A 21632-nucleotide genomic window follows, 5' to 3' on the forward strand; every position below is an offset into this window, starting at 1 on the left:
CTCTGTGTGAACTCAGGAGTGTTGAGAGGAGGGCAGGGCATACCCCTCTGGTTGTCTGGGGCAATTCTCCCTCTCTTAAAGATGGCACTGATTCATATGGATCTGCCCAGGGAACCAGAATCTCAAATATTTTTATCATACTTGAAACACTTTACACAATAATTGCTAAAGAAAGCTCTTTTGAAGATTGTCTGAAGCAGCTCTGATATCAATATAGCAGTGTTCTAAGATAATGATTTCCAAGAGCTTTCCAGTTGGCAGGGGAATAACTACTCAGACATAGCGAACGGATTAATGCTGATTGTTATTGCCTTTTAGTTTGATTTGTTACTTGTTCAGTAACTATGCTATGTTCAGCATTTGGCTTTTATAGTGCTAGAAAGCTCAGTATTTAAAATTAGAGAAGTGATATTAGATAATCTCTAATATAATCCAGAAATTTACAAATGGAGACAGTATTTTCAATGGTTTAATTTTTAAAATGAGATTTCTTTTTCCAGTCATGTTTATACATAGCTCTATTTTAATTATTGGGCAGATCTTATTTTTTGAAGAAAATAATACAGTATTTTGAAACTTTACATTAGGTCTGCATATAGTATGTAGCATACTTACTGATTACTAATATGCATAGTGTATTCTTTTGTTTGTGTGTGTGTGTGAGTGAAAAATGCTTGATACAACTGCACAATGTAGGGGAAAGAAAGTAGAAGCTTGGTGGTGCCTTTTTATTGTTCCTTCAGTTTCCCTGATTCTAATTATAGAAGCTTACATCACCTTAGTTGATGATGAAGGCTTCCCTCTCCCTCTTTGCTTTTTCTTCCTCCATCACTCCCTAAGGATGGATCATATTTCATAGTGCATATGTGGCCTGCTGGTGGCTTTGACAGGGTTTTCAACAGCATGGTGCTGATCGTTTAGTGCACGTAGATGGCAGTGTGCTGAAACACACTGTTTCTTACAGAAGAATAGGAGGAGAGTGCTAATAACTGGCTTCCCTTCCTTCAGAAAGGCTGAGGAATAGATAGGATGTAGTTTGAAAGCAGAATTCCTGAGGGGCACCAGGAATTGGAGTTAACCATGTCTAATGACTACAGAGATTCATTTCAGATGTTCAAGTTAAGCAAGGAGGGGGGAAGGGGTGGAAAAGCTTGCTATGATCCTTTAAAAGGGCTTGTATGTTACCTCTCACATTACGGTAAAGTGTCATTTATTTATTCATTTTCCAAGAGGATTAAAGTATTTTTACTGTAAAACAATATATTTAACAGTTTATATTTCAAAAACCAAATACTTAGAACTAAAATACGGAAATGAATGGCCTGTTTGTTTTATTTTGTAAAACTACATCATTTTACTTTTATTCCTCACCTCCTTTTGAGTTTGGCTTCTGTAAGTTTTGATTATAATATTTCACTGTGCAGATGGAGAATAAACTGTATGACTATGCCTGAGATTACTAGAAACCTGGTTTTTGTTATTGTTGGTTTTTTGTTTTTCATAATGTCTAGAATGAATATCCTCTCAAAACTTACCTTTATCCATGATGACCTTTTTTTCCTTCTTTTCAGTGTTGTTATTTATTGAAATAAAAGGTATATTTATAGTTTAGTAACTATCAGAACCTCATCTTTGGCTTTCTATACAATATGATTTCAGATGTTGCGGTTTGTATTTCTGTTTACAAATAGTTTATACATTATACAATAAAATGATTATTTTAATAGCTATGTAGAATTTATATTTTTATAAAAATATTTTGTAATGGTTTGAAGCTTTGCAAAGCCAACATACATTGATTGCTTTATTTTGTGGTAGTGCAAAAGACCTTTTAAAAGCTAAAGATTTCATCAATATGGCTTAGCATCATGGCATTTCATATGCAGGGGAAATGTATTCTTAAATGGCTATCCTGTGGTGATAATTCCTAGACAATGTGTAGATCAGGGCATTCTCCCTTGCTGCAGTTACTTCATTTGAATTGGTAAGACAATGGAATGAGATCACGATAAAATTCTAAAAGTGATGGAAGTGAAAAATCATTTATTCACCTAATCATATATTTTAGATATTTGATAAATTACTGACTATTCTCTTCAAAATATGTTTATTTCTTCTTTCAGTAATTAAGAGGTTAAGTCATTATTTCTGAAGAAACAGTGTGGTGTAGTGTATCATCAGAAGCTGGTGGATTCACATGCTGAATATAGAATTTGGCCTGTTTCTTTCTTTCATGATATTATTGCACGGGGAGGTTTTGCATGCTAGGTTCACTAGACAGTTCCCTGGAATGGCAGACACTATGAGATGATTGGTAGAACAAGGAAAAGGATGATGTCATCTTCACTTACAGGCCAAACTAAGGGAAGAGAGAGTTGTTCCTTTATTGAGTTGGTTTTACTACAGTTGTTCTAACACGTGGTGTTAGTGGATTGCATTTCACGCACAGGGCAGCAGTTTTTTAAAGCAGCTAAGAGATGGCTGTCTCCCTTGCTCAGCTTGAGGTCCTTCTTTGTGTGCTGTCAGCATAATTGATAAGAAGGGGAAAGGTGCCCATTAAGATTTTGCTTTTCGGTTTGGTTGCAGTTTACCCTGTTGGTACTATACATGAATATAGTTATTGTCTGGTATTGAAACTGAAATGTTCTTGAGTCATGTTACTAATGTTTATGGGCAAAATGCAGGTCTTAGAAATTTATCTTTAGGAAATATTTGGCTTCACTTACATACAAAGTTCCTACTGCCATTTTTCTATTTTAAAAAATAAGTGATTGAAATTAGATTTTAGTTAATTTACTCTTGAATGCTTAACATTTTTTTGTTAAATGTAATGTACAATTCCAACTCATTATAGTTTATTTAAATTAATTAAATTGAAAAAAATACATTGGTGCTTGAAAATCATACTCTGCATATTTTCCATGTTTGACATTTAGAAAACTAGTCATGCTTATTTCTATTTGTGAGATTTAATTTTATATTTAATTGCAAATTTTGTGTATTCTTTTGAAATTTTTGCAGAAAATAATAATTCTTGAGTTATGTGGAAACCTAAATTCATAAATGATTATATATTTTGAAAGCATGACTTGAATTTGTTCAGAGTAGTACTTAGTTTCACTAAAGTAAATTCTAGTCTTATAAGTAGCAGCATAATTCAGATTGGCAGCATAGTGTTGTTGAAAAAGTGACTCATACTTTGCCTGGGGGTATTGAAGAACTCATTTTTTTTTTGGCTAATGACAAGCTGTTTCTTTCTATGATAGTCAGTGGAGTCCTTTGTAATAACACCTGTCTCTCAGGTAATAATTTCTCCTCTTATGTTGCACACCTCTTCCCCTCAAAACGGTGTTAGGTGAGTAAAGTAGAATAGTTCTATTACTTTGATTTGTTCATTGATTGTTACTCTCATAATTGTGCTGCCTGGAAGTGTACTAACTATATTTTACTATTGGAAACTATGTCTTACTTTGGCCATTGGGAGGCACCATTACAACCTTAAGTGCAAGCTCTGTATGGGGGTATCTGCGGTAGATGCCTAGTGGCAAAAGCATGAAGAATAAGGGTGGGTATTAGAGGAATTGTGTTTTCAGATTGAAGAGAGTGTGGCAAAATTTAAGTTTTTTTCTGTCATTTTTATAGAAAAAATGAGATTTCCTTTTAGTCCAAACTCAATTTGGAAGCAGGTTTAATTATTTTCTTCTGATTGCTTCTGAGTTTTTCTGGCTGCTGATCTCTTATTAGGAATTGAGCATTAGGCTGTAGGAAAGGATCGTACTGCATAGATAAATCTTCCTCAGAGGAGTTGGTACATGCTGCAAGTCGGCTGTTGTGCCTGTGATTTTTTTCAGCTTTCCTTTGCAAAATGAAATTCTGTTGTTTCCATTTAAATTTTACTATTTACATACAAATCTTAGGCCAGTTTTGATATTCTTAATATTAATTTAGAGTGGTCCTGAAAGTTATGTCTTTCAGACCAGTTATTTGATAAATAGGAAGTTTTGCAAGCAGAGACCCATGAATTAGTAGTGTTACGAATACATATGTGACATGTGAGAACTAGGCTGCCTTATGTATTTGCAATGTACGAGTATCTTACCAGAGCTATTATATTGTCTTTGGGAGGACTATACTGTGTTAAATTTGAATAACAATATTAGGAAATATGGTTTCCCAAATAAAGCTATGCATCAATGCACAGAATTAAAAATCAAAATGGAATTTTAAAACTGTGAGATAGAAAGATGCTTAAGACAATTTTTTTCTTATAGAATTTGGCTTGCTGACATATCTAACAGAAGGGTGTGTGTGTGTGTGTGTGTGTGTCTTTTCAATAAATTGCTCTTTGGGCTACATCTGCAGATACAGTAGCCAATTGATCTAATGCAGTTTCTGAAGGCTTTCTATACAGGTGATGTCATCCTTTTAGCTCTATTCTCCTCCCACTCTCTTTCCTTCTTATTAGATATTTCATCTTACTGCAGAGCATAGAATCAATAGGAGCCTCTCCTTAGGGAGCTGCTGTGAAACAGGCAAGGACAGTAGGAATTAAGACACTAACATATAGTCTTGCTTTAGCAGAAGATGTAGTGTTTTTGTACCACATCATATATAAATTTTTAACCAGAAAAGCCAGACTTAGATCAACAGTACTGTCTTACTGATGCATTAGAACAAGAAGCAGTACTGCAGAGCTGTAAATATTGCGTGTGAAAAGAGAAAATTTTAATTTTGGAGATTCTCAGGCATTCTACAGGACAAACCTGTTAGAGCATATATCTTCTAACTGCCATTTGCTCAATGGTTGATTTTTTTTTTTTTAACCTCTGGTGGTTAAGAATATAAAGAAGAAACTTTCATCTTAAGGATACAGTGTTGTGGTTTGCTTCTGATACAGAAGAATTCCTGCAGTGCTTGCTGTACAGAATGAAATAAGTTGAAGAAAAGACAAAGCTGTATTACAGAGAGGAAAGGTTTCTCAGAATCCAGGAACACGGATTGGGTGCATGGTGCCTTATTTGCTTTGATTGATACAGTATTAACTGTTATGTTACCACTGTGCATGTCTGTGCCAGGTGCCTGAGGAAGCATATATATCTGTATGATCTGAGCCAGAAATATAAACATCTTGATTTACTGTGATTTGCTTGTTAAAAGTGAACATTTTGATGAAAACTGGTGCAGTTATTTAGAACAATACTCTAAGCTACTGAAAGCTCCTGATTTCAGTTTGAAAGGGATTTGGTGAAGCTGCCTTTATATAACACTGCAAATGGCGTGTGATTTGTAAAAAGAAACTTAACAGAATTTTGTCAGCATACTCAATCGGTGTGGCTCTGGTTTGAAAAGGAAACTACCCTTTCCAGCCCAGGAAATGGCTTTTCTTGTTCGCTGTTATGCCAATTGTCTTCAGCCATGGGCCTCCAAAGTAAGTAATTATTATTGTTTTCTGAGATTGATATAATCTAGTTATTAAATTTAAATTCTACTATTTTGAATTGTAAATGAGCTTTATTGTGCTATTATATTTTCTGAACTTTAAGAATAAGAAGTACAAAGCAATTTACAAAGCTCAATCTCATGGCCATTTTGTTTTTCAATTTAAAAAAATCTCTAAAATACTCTAATGTACCTCCAAGAGGATTTGAAAAATACCTTCTTAATACTCTATAGACTTAAAATGCAGTGCATTTGAAGTGTACTGTCTTCAGACTGAATTGTCATTCGTTTATGGCTATTTCTGTCCTCTTCTATGTTCATGCTCTTTAACTTGAATGTATTGTATTGCCTCATTTCCTTAAATGGTTGACGTATTTAGCTGTTAATCTAACCTCTAATTTATATTATACAACATTTTTCACTGATACAGTGCTATCAAATTGTTGAATTGATTTATTTTACAAAGACTAGGTAATGATACTTAAGCAGTGAAGTAATATGAAGAAAATACTCATTATATGAAAAGTAATTATATGAAAATATTTTAATAATCTTAAGTATTTTCAAAATAGTAGTAAATGAACCATTAGCAGCTTGAGACTGTTGAAGATCATCTATTATACTTGTCATTTTAAAGCAGACATAAGTCACAGAAAAACAAAATGCTACACAACAGGACATACTAGGTGTTAGGAAAATATACAGTGTAATTTAATAAATTGTATTGTTCACAGTGGCTATTGATATAGATCTGAAATTTGATGCCACTCAAGTTATCTTTCCTGTTATATAAATTTCAAAACAGGAAAACAGAAGTATGAATTTTTAGTTTTGTTTTATAAAACTAAATGTTTTAGTAAACACTTTAATTGTAACGTTGACTATGTTAAGATTTCTTTATGGTTTTGTTGAATAGAGAGAAACAACAGAGGTATTTCTTAGGATGATCTGAAATCACGTCTTTGTTTAAAGGTTGTCCTATGATGGTGACTAAGGGAGAAATACTATGATAGCATCATGATGTACTGTTTTATCTGACAGATAAGTCATTGCGTATCTTTTTTAAAGACAGCTTCTGGAATGACATTTAAATTCACTGTCATTTGGCAAAAAGCTGATTGAAATGTAAAGAGGTGGAATGAAGCCTAGGTACACACTTCATTTGTACTATTATCTGGTAAGGCATGGATGGCCTCTTCAGTACAAATGCCACCTGTGGGGCCCACGCATTGCTGACTACTAAGGTTTAAAATGACATGTAGAAGGGAAATGGATGAGACCAGATGGAAAGGCTTTAAAGAAAATCAAGAATGAGATATAGGAGTTGTTTTTTTAGAATACCAACAAAAAAATAGCCTTTGAGGGTACTGGTAACCAACTTTTGGTTTAAGATTTAACAAGTATAGAAGAGCCAAAAAAGATTTTAAAGATCAGGATCTTAGGTTTCATTATGTGCCAGCAAATATTATCTGGGCAAGATTCTGTGTTCGGTACTTTACTATGTAAATTAAGTATTTATCATAGAGTACGTGTCTCATTCCTCCCTCCTCCATCTCTCATGTTACTATTGATGGAATTTTAACTCTGGATTGTGATTAAACACATTAAAATTGTGATTAATTTTTCGTACTTGCTGCTTTTGGTTTTCCAGTACATTTTACTGGTTTTTATTTATTAATTCATGTATTTTGCCCATTCTACTACTTGGATTTCATTACTTCTAAATTCATTTATTTTCTTGGTAAAATAAATAGTTCTAACAGCAAGCGCCTGGAACTTTTAAGTCCTTGTATGTTCAAAATGTTTTACTTTATATTTACCCTTAAAATAGTTGTTTAGTTGTATATAAAACAATAAATCTAAAGTTTTTTTCCTTTAACACTGAAAAAGTTAATGCATTCAGCGTTGGTGACGAGAGGTCTGGGCTCCCTCTAATTCTTATTCTTCCGTTAAGTAGTCTATTTTTCTTCTTGTTAGTGGTTAGTTGTGTTTTGCTTTGGTTTTGTTTTATTTTTTATCCTTGATGCCGTGAAGTTTACCATGAATTGTCTAATTTTTGTTTTGTTTTGTTTCCCCTTCTTGGCGCTTGGAAGTCTCTCTCAAGCTGAAAATTCCCATTTGTCGTCAGTTGTGAGAAATTTGTTACGTTTTGAAAACTACAACTCTTTTTCTCTTATCACTCCAGATGTTGAAACTCTGGATCTAGCCATAATATCTCTAAACATTTGTTTCATACTTTATTCTGTGCATTCCCAGTTTGATCTTCTAGCTCACTAACTCACTCTACTTTTGTGATCAGTTGCTATTCTGCTATTCATCTTTTAAATTTCTAAATTTAATCATTGTATTATTCATTTTTGAAATCTCTTAAATGATGCTTTTCCACAACCACCCTTGTTTAATAACTTGTCTTCATTTTATGGATGCTATTCTTTTTTTCTCGTTGTCTTATTAGCTCTTTCTTCAGGTTTAAATTCTTCTCTAATTTGAACACCTTTGGGGTGTCTTTTAGGGGTTTGTCTTTCCTTGAGTCATTCTTAGCTGAGAGCTCACCTTCCTGGTCTGTTACAGTTGCTTGCCGTTTTGAAATGGCTGTTCACTGGGTGGAGGAGGCATTACCACTTTGGCTTCTGTTTTTCTTCTTTTAGGTGCTCTGGTCTAGGAAATATTTCCTTTCTCGTTTTTGCACACAGTTAAATCTACTGGTCATTTCTTGGTCCTTATCTTACTTTGCCTGTCTGCAGCAGTTGACACAACTGATCACTCCTTCCTCCTTGACAGACTTTCTTCCGAGTAAAAGTCCAAGTCTTCACCATGACTTACTAGACAGTGTGTGATCTCTGTTCCTCCCTTTATCTTCTACTACGCTCCTCCTTGTTCACTCCAGCTACTCTGCTTAGCTTTCCTTATTTGTCCTCAAACTTGCCAAGCACTCTTACACTGATGTCCTCCTTTCTCAACTTTTCTACACTTTTAATAAACTCACTGTTAAGTGCAAATATTGATTGAAAGTTGCTCTCATGTTTTAAAAATGTTAAAGTGGGGAGAAATATGTATCTTAGAATTAAAAAACTAGTACTGAGTTATTTGACAATGTCTCCCCAACCCTCATCTTTTGGTGAAAATAATGAGTTAGGAATGCATGTTTCCCCTGTAGTTTCACATGCCTCAGGTACAGTGCTGGTGTATGTACTCAAGGCTACTATGATTAAATATAGCTATTTCCTTTAGGGCTTTTGAGAAATTTTAGACTGTCTCCATAAAACAGGCTCCAGACTGCTTTTTGGGCCTTAGAATCTATTTTTAATTCTTTCTCATTGTCAGCTGACACTTCTATGATATGTCACTCTGTCTAGTCCTGGAAGCTCCTTTTTAATTCTGGTGGCTTGCTTTTAATTTCGTAAGGCCTCCATCTTCTTGTGCCTTGACTAATGGTTCCTGTCTCCCATAGGTATGATTTTCTTTGATTTTATCTTCTGTGCGTCCAGAGTGATCTTTTTAAAGAGCAGATGTCTTCCAGCCATATTCTTGCTTAAAATTCTTCAGTGGCTCTTTTCTAGTAGAGGAAATCTAAGCACCCAAGAGTACTACATCTGGCCCTTCATCTCCTGTATCCTCCTATATACATCCCTAACTGAGCTACACTGGTTTGCTTACTGTTTCCTGAATGCTTCATGCTCGTTCAAGTCTCTGACCTAATACTGTTGAATAGAAATATAATGTGAACCACATACCACGTATATAATTTGAAACCTCTGGTAGCCTTTAGAAAAAAAAAATTTAAGGTGAAATTAATGTAATAATATATCTAGTAAATTTTTAATTTTATTTATTTATTTTTTTCTCCCAAAGCCCCAGTAGATCGTTGTATGTCATAGCTGCACATCCTTCTAGTTGCTCTTCTAGTAAATTTTTAAACATAGGATAAAAATGTAGTAATTATTAAAGAAATATTTTACATATTATTTTCTTTATTTTACTAAATCCAATTTATATTTTACACTCACAGCATGTCTCAGTTTGACTAGCCACATTGTGCTCAGTAGCCTTGTGTGACGAGGGCTACCATATTGGACACTGCAGTTTGGATCTTTGTCAGTAATGTTCAGTACGTTTAGTCTTGATCATCCCCAGGACTCATCTCAAACATTATTCTTCTTGCTCTTTACCCCAAGTGAGAGTGAGGTCTTTCTCTCTAAGTTGTGCTTATTATTTTAGTATTTTAATTGATTTTTTTAATCTCATAAACCCCTTGACTTTTACCATTGTTGTTATTACTAGCCTCAGGTATACACTAGGTGCTCCTTGTTTAGTAAATGGAAAATTAGACCACCAAGCTTGTTAGAAATTTACTTGTATATACAGGAAATGAGTGTAGAGTAGTAGAGCTCTGAAATGTCTTCTTGTGAGTAGCACACAGGAATTATAGGCTTTGTGATGTGCCCAAGAATCATCTTTATTCCTTGGTCTTTTTAAGGTTAACGAATAAGTTATTTCTGGATGGGCACAGTGCTTCTGTATCAGGTAGCTGTGCTTTAAAAAGCAAGTTCTAACAATGCAGTTTGAAATTTAACAGTGATCTTTGAGAAATGCTATTCTGTTGGGGAATTGTGCAATTCTTAAACATGTTTTTTATGATTAATAGTAAAATTTCATACTGACAGAGCCCTTTGAATGCCCTTGTCTTAAATGAAATAATGCTTGGGTATGTGATGTAAGGGACAAAAAGTTTCAAATAACAGAGTTTCTTATGAGAGGGTACGTTTCCCTACTATCATTCTTAGTTGTGGTAGGTTATTCTTGAAGCCTAAGTTTTTAAACATGAGGTAGAATCTTGAACATTCACGTAATACTACTCTTATGCTATACATGCCTGCATTCATGCCAGTCTAGATTCAAGTAGGTCTCTGCTGCCTCTGCCCCCTCTCCCCATACTAATTGCCCTATAAATATATCTTGGATAGATGGATGAGCTTGTCCCAAAGCGTTATTTCTTACACTGGCAGAATGTTAATAAGAATATCGGGGAAAAATAAGTTTGGAGAATGCTGTGTGAAGCAGATTTCTTTATTGTAGGACTTCTCGGACCTTCCATTAATAGGCTTAAGGTTTGTTGTAAAGAGCTAAGGGGCATATAGTATAACATTATTTTATAATTTATACAGCCATTGAACCCCCCCCCCTTTTTGTGATACATCCGTGAGTTTTATCTCCTGAAACAGTATTCCAGAGTATACAGTTTAGGAAGTGCTACCTTCCCTGAAATACTGAATGTGCCTGTGTTGAAACTTCATCTGTTCAGATATCCATGGAGACCTTCTGAGCAGCAATTACAGTGTTCAGAAGTCAAATATATTCACTCATTTATTCTATAAATACTCAATGAGCAGGTATTGTGTGTGGGGTAGGCATCACTATGCTAGGCCTTCATTAAGTAATAAAAGTAAAACATACATGTATCATATATATATTTTATATATAAATAAGAACATCATCATAGGGATATAGAGAGCATGAGTGCCATATTCGAAGGAGTGGAGTGAAAACACAGAAGTATTTCACTTCCCATTCATTTCTCAGATTCCCATAGAGGTCCTTATGTTGGGAGTCTTTTGTTGTTAAATTTATATCACTTTCTACTCTTTTTCCAGTGCTTATAAGTTAAATGTTTATTCTCAGCTCTACTTTCTATTTTTATTTATTTATTCATTTATTTATTTTTGCTGAGGAAGATTTGCCCTGAGCTAACACCTGTGCCAGTCTTCCTCTATTTTCTATGTGGGTCACTGCCACAGCATGGCTGCACAACAAGCAGTGTAGGTCCGCGCCTGGGGAACCGAAGCAGAGCACGCCAAAGGCCACTAGGCCACAGGGCCAACCCCAAAGCTCTATTTCTATATCAAATATATTAGTACTTATTATGTTCTCACAAGGCATTCTAATAAAACTCATCTTTGAATATATTAATTTAATTTTTTCATGATTATAAAAGGTTGGAATGTATACTATGTGTATTGCAACCCTTAGTTGCTAAGGGTTACAGAATTTCAGTACAGTCCAGTGATGACGGCCATTCTTAAATGAGAAGGTAGGAGAAAATTACCCTCACATACTTGTGTGTATGTTTTCAGTTTTGAAAAAATTTCTAATAATTTGTTTATAGAAATAATAGAGGTTCTTCATACGAAAATAAAACATTTCAGCTGGACATTGCAAATAAAGCTAAAATTCCTTTTGGACCACCAGCCCTGCTCTTTCTCCTTCACTAGAGAGTACTACTATTTATTGTCTGGTATATATTCCTTCAAATCTTTTCCCCCAAACCTAGATAAGTATATACCGAGAAAACGTATAATATTATTTTTATGCCTTTAAAAAATTGAATCATATCTTTCATGTTTATCATGAAACTTGTTTTTCAGTCAGTACATCTGGGAGACCTATCCAAGTTTGAACATACAGATCTACTTCATACCTTTAGCTGTTGCATAGTATTCCATAGTAGGCTGTATAACAATTTAGCTGTTCTCCTCATTATCATTGTTTATTTCTTTTTTAAACTATTGCAGTATTATTGTAATGAAGGTCCTTGTACCCTCCTCCTTGGGTACCTGTATGCTTCTTTTGGGTAGATACGCAAAGAGATGCTGTTCGGTCGTAAGGTATATATATTTTAAATGTAATAAATCTTATATTTGCTCTCCAAACTGGCTCCTCCTCAAATCGCTCTCCAAAGTGGCTGTGCCAATTCATGAACTCCCATTAGCAATTTATGAGAATATTGTTTTTCTCCATAGCCTTGCCCAGATTTTGTATTATCAAACTTTCTTTTTGTCAATCTGATGAAAAAAGGAGTTATTTGTTTTAATTTTGATTTCCCTGATTGTTGGCAAGGTTGAGCAATCTCTTCCAGTTGTTTCTTCTCCCGCTACTGTGACTTAAGTGGCCCCATGTTGAGATGGCACAGCCAAAAGACCAAAGCAGCCTGGCTATCTGAGTCTCTGCATGTAAAGCAGTTGCCCCAAAGAGTTGCCCGGACCTATAGAGTACCTTGAATCAGCAAAATATACACTTTGCTGGATTAAGCCTACCTGAGACATACAGCAGCTCTTATGTCATGACCTTTCCCAGAAACAGACCTAGAGTAGCTCTCTATTGCCTGTAGGAATCAAATTCAAAATACCTAGCTTTATATTCAAGATTATGTTTTATCTCTAGCCTCCTCTTAATACATCTCTTTTGCTGTATACGTATACGCAGTCTTCAAGAGACTATGTACCTTAATAATGGGTGTCTATGTTCGAACTGTTAGCTTAAGGAACCTCCCACACCCCGAATAAAGCTTTTTGACACTAGTCCTCATGGACATGTGAGTTCCAGCAGAGCTCAGAAGTTCAGGTATAGGAAATGGATGAAGGAATTGTGGAAAATAGGAATGTTTGCCAGACCTTATAGGCTGAAAGGATGATGGGATAAGTGAATTGAGGTGGCTGATGAAAGGTCAGCAGTTACATCCCGACTAGGATCAGGAAGAAAAGGAAAAAGAGCAAGTAAGCTGAGAGACCGTGGAGAAGGTTTAAGAAATCAAGAATTCCTGTTGGAAGAAAACCTTTTCCTTTTTGCCTCCTTTGTTATAAAGAAAAAAGAAACTGTTGGGTGTTATGAACTCCCAACTTAATATCAGGAAACAACTTAGTCGGAAAGAGCAACAGATTTATAGTCAGGCTGCCTGGGTTTCAGATCCCAGGTCCCCTGCTTCCCAGCTATGTGACCATGGGCAACCTTTGTAACTCCTCTGGGCCTTGGTTTTCTAATCTGTAAAATGAGTATAATAGCATCTACCTCATCTGGTTGCTTGATGACTAAATTAGATGGTCTATGTAAGAAGCATGTAGAAGGATATATTTGCTACCATTTACATATTTGGTACATGTAGTGAGCACTCAAACATGAGCTTCAATCATCATCATTATCATTCCTGTCAGATAAAGAGATTGAGGGGATTCCTATATGAAGATCTAAGTTTTCTTCATAAAGCAGAAAGCAGATGCTATGTGCTTGTAAGTCTGATTCCGCTCTCCAGTATTAGACTGAGCTGCTTGAAGGTAGGACTCCATCTGTTTTCATCTTTATGTTACCAGCAGAGTTCCTGGCACAAAGTAGAGTATAGCAGAGAGTACTAGAATCAGATAGACCTAGGTTTGAATTCCAATTCTGCTACTTACTTAAGTGTGAGATCTGGGGCTAGTTGGCTTCATCTTAATGCCTCAGTTCCTAATCAGTAAAGTAGGGATAATAATAATGCCTGCCTTTTAGGGTCTAGTGAGTATGAAGATTGCTCACTATATTGTAAGTATCATTACCAAGCCAGTTTGTAGACTTGTTCTTATGGCTTTGGTTCATTGTGTTACTTTTATGGATGACCCTCTCCTTGGTCTTACCTTTGTAGTAATCTTGGAGTATAGATTATCTCCCACTCCTGACACCCCAACCAAACACCTGACATTTTAAAACTATTTTCAGTCTTTGTCTTTCCATCTACTTCATTTCTAGATGAGGTTTTTTTCTTTGAATCTAAATGATGGAAACCAAGTGAGAGAAATATCTTTGAGTTGAGACATACTCCCCTCAATATTTCTGTATTATTGTAACCAGTTATAGTTAGCTCATTGATTTTCTGCTGCCTTATGTTCACATCTTCTGTGTCTTTACTTATTTTTTTATTTGCTTAGTCTACTACTGAAAGATCTGTGGTAGAATTTCACAGCATAATTGTGGATTCATCTAATTCTCCTTTTATTATTGTCACTTTTTGCCTTATACATTTTGAGGCTTGTTATTAAGAGCATATTTATTTAGTGTTGAACTTTTTATCATTTTGAAGTGTCCCCTTTTGTCTCTACTAATGCTTTTGCCTCAAAGTCTACTATCTGACATTAATATAACTTCATAAGCTTTCTTTTGGTTTGTGTTTGCATGGTATATATTTTTCCATCCTTTTATTTAATATTTTCCCCTCTGTTAGCTTGGTAGTTATACACTTTTTTACTATTTTTTTCTTAAATCAGAGATTATAACAGTGCATCTTTCATCTGTCAAGTCTGTTGCTGCAGTTTCACGGACAGTGCAAAGAACTTAGAGCACTTGAATAACTTCATTTGCCCTGCTCCAGACTTAAGTTCTGTTGTAATGTATCTTAATTCTATATATATTTTAAACTTCATGGGACGTTAATGTTACTATTTTATATAGTCAGTATTCATGTAGATTCAGCCACACATTTCCTGTTTTTCATTCATTTTCCTTCGTTTCTGCGTCTAGAAGCCTCCATCTGGAATCATTTTTTTTTTTCGCCAGTGGATTTTCTTCATCATAGGTCTGCTGGGGAGTAGTTCTCTTCATTTTTGTCTCTCTGAAAATGACTTTATTTTGTCCTTTTTGTGGACTGCTTTTGCTGAGTATAGAATTCTAGCTCTTGGAGGTATCAGTTGTCTTCTGGCTTCCAAATTCCATTGAGAAGGCAGCCATCAGTTTAATTTTGCTCTTGTCAGAGTAATCTCTTCTTTCCCTGCCTGCTTTTAAGACTTTTCTCTCTTTTTTTTCCAGCATTTTTACCCTGCAGTTCGTAGGTATGGTTTTGTTTTTGTTTATCTTGCTGGTAATTCTTCAAGCTGCTTGATCTGTGACTTTGTATCTTTTGTCAGTTTTGGAAAATGCTCAGCCTTTGTCTTCTATGCCTTAAATACTCTTCTCTTTCTATGACTTTGGTTATTTGGATGTTACCTTCTCACTGTATCTTTTGTGGCTCTTGCCATTTCTCTCCTAGCTTCATTCTTTTTATTCTCCATGCTTCGTTCTGGATATTTTGTCAGACCAATCTTTACTTTTCTAATTTTCTTCTTAGTTGTGTCAAATCTGTTATTGAGTCCATCTGTTGACTTTTTAATTTTCATAATTGTATTTTTCAATTCTAGAATTTTCATTTCATTCTTTGTTAGTTTTTCTTTCTTTGCTAAAATTCTTAGTCTTGTCTTTTTCTCTCTGTATAGAATCATAGATTGCTAAACTGGACCAAATATGACCATGTAATATGGCCCGTAAGCTAAGAATGTTTTTTACAGTTTTCAAGAGTCGTTTAAAAAAAAAAAAGAAGGAAAAGTATACCACAGAGACTGTATGTGGCCTGCAAAAGCCTGTAATAGATACTCTTCGGTCCTTTAAAGAAAATGTTTGCCAATCCCTGGTATATATATGAAATATAATAATTTTAGAATCTGTGTCTGATAACTCCATTATTTGAAAGTTCTTCATTGATTTCTAGAGTTTATTAGTTCTCTTAGTTTTCATCAATGCCATCTTGCCTCCTAATGTGCTTAGTTTTATTTGAACAATGGATGTTGTAGATGCAAAATTTTCTAAATAATTTCAGACGTAGGATGATTTTTTCCTATGGTGAAGATTTGTGTTTGCTTCTAATAGTTGACTGGAAGCACTAGTAATCCTGTATAACCTTAATCCAGCATCAGGGATTGAGATGATTCTAAAATGGATGTCAGTATACTTCTGGATCGTGCTTCCTCCTAGAGTGGAATGTATTTTCCAGGGTCCCAATTCAAAGCGTGGTCCTTCCATGCTAGGCCTTGGAATATAACTTTTATCTCTTTAACCAGTGCCTGTCAGAAGTGCTTCTCAGCCTGTTAACCTCCTCTTTAGGAATCAGAAAATACTCTTAGGAGAAAAGCATCCTCAAAGGCCAGATTGTGTATGTGTATTCCAGTTTTTCTGTTTATCTGAGTTATAGGATTCATCTCTATTACCTAACCCACCATTATCAGCAGGGGAATTTTGTAATGTAGTTTCTTTGTAGCCTTTATAATTACAGTGACTCCTCTTGAGATAATGTAATTCAGACTTGGCCATTGTCTCCTTTAGAGTATATTTAGTTTCACTATTCTGTGTGTGCTTCTTTAATGTTTTCCTTTAGTAAAGCAATGAGGAACTCTGCTTTAAAAAGTAAATAGGTTTCTCTTAATGGTCCTGAGTAGCAAATTGCAGAGAAATTATTTGGAAAATATATCATCATACCTCCTATGAAACTTTCTGTCACTACTCTGGAGCACAATGGTTTGTTTCTTAACTCTTATAGCATTTATTTTGTGAGGTTTTTTTTCCTTTTTATGGCAAGAAATATATTGTACAACCTGCATCCCTGATTAAAGTGTGACCATATTAAAGATGAGGTTGTGGACTCATTTCCTTCTTGTGTCTCTTGTATCGCTGCACCTAGCACAGACATTCATTAAATCATTAAGATTAGTAACAGATTTTTTCAGGGCCAACTACAAATTAATATAATATTAAGTGAAAAGCTCATTAAATTTTTGGAATATTTAATGCAATCAACTGTTATTTAAGTCTTGCTGCCAGATGTTATACATTAATCTAAGATATTGCTATTTTATTCTAGTATTAGCAACTCTTTTGTATTAGCGGTGTGTGTGTGCATGTGTAATAGCATTCCTAGCCTTTATAGTGGCAACAGCTGATATTTTTATTTGGGGAAAAAGAGGGGCCAAGTTTTTCCTCTAAAATACCATTACTAATGGTAATCTCTTTTGGAAACTGCTCAGTGGGCTTCCACTAGAGGCTTGCCTAATAGTGTCAGAGTACTAATTTGATTCTTGTCATTGCCTAAAATTTTTCCTAAGAATGGAGAATTTAGGTTAGAAATGAGGTTGCACAGTAATGTACATAAAACAAAAATTGGTTTCAGAAGTTACAGTGTGTCAAGAACTCTTATAGGTAAAGTTTGATATTTAGAATATCTTAAATTATTTTTCTTCTTCAGCTTCCAGCCGATCTTACCAAGATGCACATCACAGACAACCCTCATCCACAGGTGACTCATGTGTCTTCTAGTCACTCTGGTTGTAGCATTGCCAGTGACTCTGGGAGCAGCAGTTTATCTGATATCTATCAGGTAATATACCTTAAGGGTTTGTGTGCTGTGCATTTGACTTTTTTATTCTGCAGAATATCCTGTGCTTGTGCCTTAGGTGGTCATGTATCTTTTAATTAGAATATGAAATTCAGGCATAAGGGCTTTGGGAAAATATGCTTTATTTACTGTTTCAAATTTGCAAGACTAATTAAAGAGGTGTTCTGTCTTTTGAGAGTGATTATATATGGTCCAGCAGTGTATGGATATAGTGTTCTTTTTATTTTCTTTTATCCAGGTGAATCCATATTAATATATATATAATACATGCTTTGGTAAAAAATAGCTCTTGAAACAAATGAACTTAAAGTTATAAAAAGGCTGATTTTTATTATACTTGAGTGTATAAATCTTCTATAAGTAAAGTCATGAAGAAAATTAGAGTTGCTTTTGTATTGGTAAAAGCTCTTATTAAATTTTCCGGTAGCCACATTAAAAAAAGAAAAAGAAACAGGTAAAATTAATTTTAATAATATATTTTATTTAGCACAATATATCCAATTATCATTTCAACATGTAATCAATGTTTAAAAATTATGAATGAGTTACTTTATTTTTTCGTAATAAATCTTCAAAAGCCAGAGTTTAATATAAACTTACTGCACATCTCAATTCAGACTAGTCTTATTTCAAGTGCCCAACAGCCACATGTGGCTAGTGGCTACCATGTAGTACTGATAATTGAAATAGAATCATTGTTGTCTGAAGAAAACATTTTAGGCTGTAGTTCTACTGAATTACCCAGATTCAGATGTTTTAAGAAGATCAGCATTTGTCTGTTAAGGAGAGTTTGTAGGCAGATGCAAAATGGAATAAAGCCTCCATAAAATAAATTTCTGGTTTATGTGGTGGCTTTTCTCCACAGACTCATTGCTGTGGCCATCTACATCTCCCTGTTTGGCATTTTATAATAGAACAAGGAATTTTTTAAAACTGAAGTTAAAAACAATGCAGTGGCCCTGGGGCCATTTACTGTGTTGGGCTTCATGCATTCTGCCTCTCCCCAAAAGAAGTATCTTATGGAAGAAATAAAAGTTGTTGCATACTTACAAGTCAGAGTAGAGCTGTGGCTTCTCTGGACTCTGTACTTTTCCTAGAGAAGGACCCTGAGGAAGGTTGACCCTGGATTAATGAAGTTTAGGAATGTGGCTATAGATTTCTCTCTGGAAAAGTGGGAATGTCTGGACCTTGCTAAGAGAGACTATACAGCAGAGATGTGGTGTTGACAAACTACAGATACCCAGTGTCACTAGTATATCCATTTCTAAGCCAGATGTGATCCCCTTTTTGGAGCAAGGAACAGAGCCCTAGATGGTTGTGAGAGAAGGGACAAGAGGCTGGTGCACAGATTGAGATTCAAGGTCACTTGGAAAGGCCAATGCTTTACTATGAACTAGAAGATGGGCTATACACAGTGGGGTCCTTTATCTTTGGCAAGATCTTGAAACAGCTTCTGAAGCATTGCACTTACGTTAGCATCTACAGGATGTCCACCTGCTGGCTGGCCCACGTGAGGCTGGGGCTGGAGCACACCTACTGGTGTGGCTGGAGGTCTTCTGCTGTGGGACCATGGCCTTGTGTGTGGCGGCCCTGCTGCAACCTTCCGTATGTTTCCTTCCTCAGTAGCACTCTCTACAGCTCATTCTGCGTTTTAAGAGATTCATTTCAAAATAGGATAAACTGTGGACAGATGTCCTTGCCAGCTGTCCTGCATGTCAAAATGCCTCTATTACAAAGTGAAGATGATACCTTTTCATACCCCAGAAACCTGAAAGTTACCATTGGCTCTCCTCCCTTGATCTTCACATTCAGCACCAAGTCATATCACTTTTCCTTCCTACATCATTAATTGTGTTTTTGTGTTTATGTCTATATGGTTGATGTTAATTGAGATGTAATTTACATGTAATAAAATTCACCCTCTTTAGTATAGCCCACATGAAGACATAGAACATTTTCATCACCTCAAAAAGTACTTGATGCCCCTTTGTAGTCAGTCGCTTCTGACCCTCAGCCCCTGGCCACCACCAATCTGTTTTCTGCCCCTGTGGTTTTGCATTTTCCAGAAGGTCACATAAATGGAATCATGTAGTTAAAAGATGATGCAATGAAACTTATAAAGTAACCAATAAGATAAAAGTAAGTTTCAATGAATTTAGGGAGAGTGAACAAAGGAGCAAAAATAATGAAATTCTAGAACCAAAACAGAAATTCAGAAATTTAAAGGAGAAAATTATAATACTAAAGTCAAATATGCAAAAATGTGAGATAAAATCTTTCGAGGGACCAAAGAAGGTAAAAATTCTCAAACGTGGACTGTTAAGTTTAGGACAATAGCCAAAGGATAGAGATAGTATAAAAGTTAAAACAAAACCAACAAAGATAAAAACAGAAGAAAAAGAAATTAGAGTCTTAAAATAAATGTACATACATACTTACATATGTTTTATATTTGTATACATAGAATATAAATCTGAATTCAAGAGGACTAAAGGGTAACAATGATTTTCTACTGATGGTATGTTCTTGTGTAGTTTTTATCTTCCTTAAGCTTTTCTTTTGTTTTTCTCAATGAACATTATTATTTCTATATTTAACACATTGTAAAGAGGACGAAAATAGACAGTACAGTTAAAAATTGAATAAAATTGTGGAAAAAGATTAAAGGAATAATTACTAGAGGGTGAAAGGAATAAGAACAGAACAATAGTAGATTGATAAATATATCCTTCAAAATGCAGAATTTCTAGACTTACCATTTTTTTAAAAAATGAGTAAATAAAACCAACCAAATTTTGTGTATGTATCCAATCAGATCCATAGGACTAAAAGGAAAGAAAAGAGCTTAAGAGTTAAATATTGGCAGTGGACCCTTGACCTCAGACCTCCTTTGAAGTACCTGTTAAAGCTGTGAATATACCCATTAGTTACAAGTGTACGTTACCAGTGTATATACCTTGGTCAGCAACAGTTCAAGTGGTTCGTCTGGTTATCCTAATTTCAGCATTTGAGAAATTTAAAAGTGACCACCTAACCCAGTCATGGCTTCTAACAGTATAAGCAAAGCCTTGCAAAATAATGCAAGTATTTTTAATTTGGAGGGTTGGGGGGAAGAGAAAAGAGAGATATCCTAACAGCAATTCTCAACAGGAAAATTGTTTACACCATTTTATATGGCCAAATGTGTGGCTGTGCTCCTACTCATTTCCTTCTTGAGAGTTTTCGTGTCTTCTGGTTTAAAAATAAAAGTCCTTGGCTCTCAAAGAAATTTCAGAATAAATCATTTACCACAGTCTAGAAAAAATCAATTTATGGTTTCAGTGTGAATATGTTTCTAATCAAGATTAGCTTAAAATTTAACTAAAAGTATGCATTATGATGTTAGAATGTTCTTGGATAGAATATTTTATGTATCTTCAATGAATACTCGAGACATAAGGAGTGCTTCTTTCTAGATTCCTTTTTCTATTTATTTCAGTCTTTTCCAAGAGTTGGAAAATTATGAAATGTTGATTCTGGAACTAAAGTACCTGTCTTTTCATTAACTTGTTTTTAAGTAATCTGAAGTACACATTCATTCCCTACCTATCTTTTTTAGTTTCTGTGTAGAAAGTAAATGTTTCTAAAAATCCCAGTACTTCAGTTACTACCTCTATGGCGGCATGATTCCTTAATTCAGAGCTCTACTGCCAGTCTCTCCAGAACTCTGGTGCCACATTTCCACTGCGATGTTCTTTTGACACCTCGGCTGGCTTTGCCCTACCAAATGTTTTCTTCAACTTGTCTTTAATATTTCTGTTAAGATTACCTGTGTCCTAGTCAAAATCTCAGTTTTCTTTGCCTCCTCCTATTTTTTAAACTCCCACTTGAAATAAATTGCAAGAACAGTATAACTTTACTCCTCTGTTAAGCTTCAGTGCTTTACCATTATCTAATTTCCATTCTTCACTGCATTTCAAATTTATGTTCAGATTCCAAGCCTTTTACTTCTAACCACAATCTGCCAATCCGGTTTTGTATTCCACTCTTCTCCACTTGCACATTCTAGATTCTAGTCCATGACAAATACATATGCTATTGCCTGATCGTTCTTGCTTTTTCCTAGCCCTGTGTTTTGGTTATGTTGTTCTGCCTGCAGCTCCACCTAAATGACATTTTCACATTGTCTCTCGTGTCTTGGAACCCCACAGCAGTT

General features: G+C 35.0%; 1 protein-coding gene across 5 annotated transcripts in view; it reads left to right on the forward strand.

The window, feature by feature from the left end:
* The window catches only part of RAPGEF6 (Rap guanine nucleotide exchange factor 6), a 203307-nt gene that overhangs the window by 93660 nt on the left and 88015 nt on the right, over nt 1-21632 (forward strand). For 3 of the 5 annotated variants that reach the window (XM_087429849.1, XM_087429848.1, XM_087429850.1), the window contains 2 exons: nt 17288-17419; nt 19902-19955. In XM_087429849.1, coding sequence (XP_087285975.1) covers nt 17288-17419; nt 19902-19955 — 186 coding nt within the window. The remainder of the gene's footprint in view (nt 1-17287; nt 17420-19901; nt 19956-21632) is intronic. The other 2 variants (XM_014796298.2, XM_004420236.3) reach the window with 1 other exon arrangement.

Source organism: Ceratotherium simum, chromosome 4 (assembly GCF_057802395.1).
Source record: "Ceratotherium simum simum isolate JZ-2026a chromosome 4, ASM5780239v1, whole genome shotgun sequence".
Taxonomy (NCBI): domain Eukaryota; kingdom Metazoa; phylum Chordata; class Mammalia; order Perissodactyla; family Rhinocerotidae; genus Ceratotherium; species Ceratotherium simum.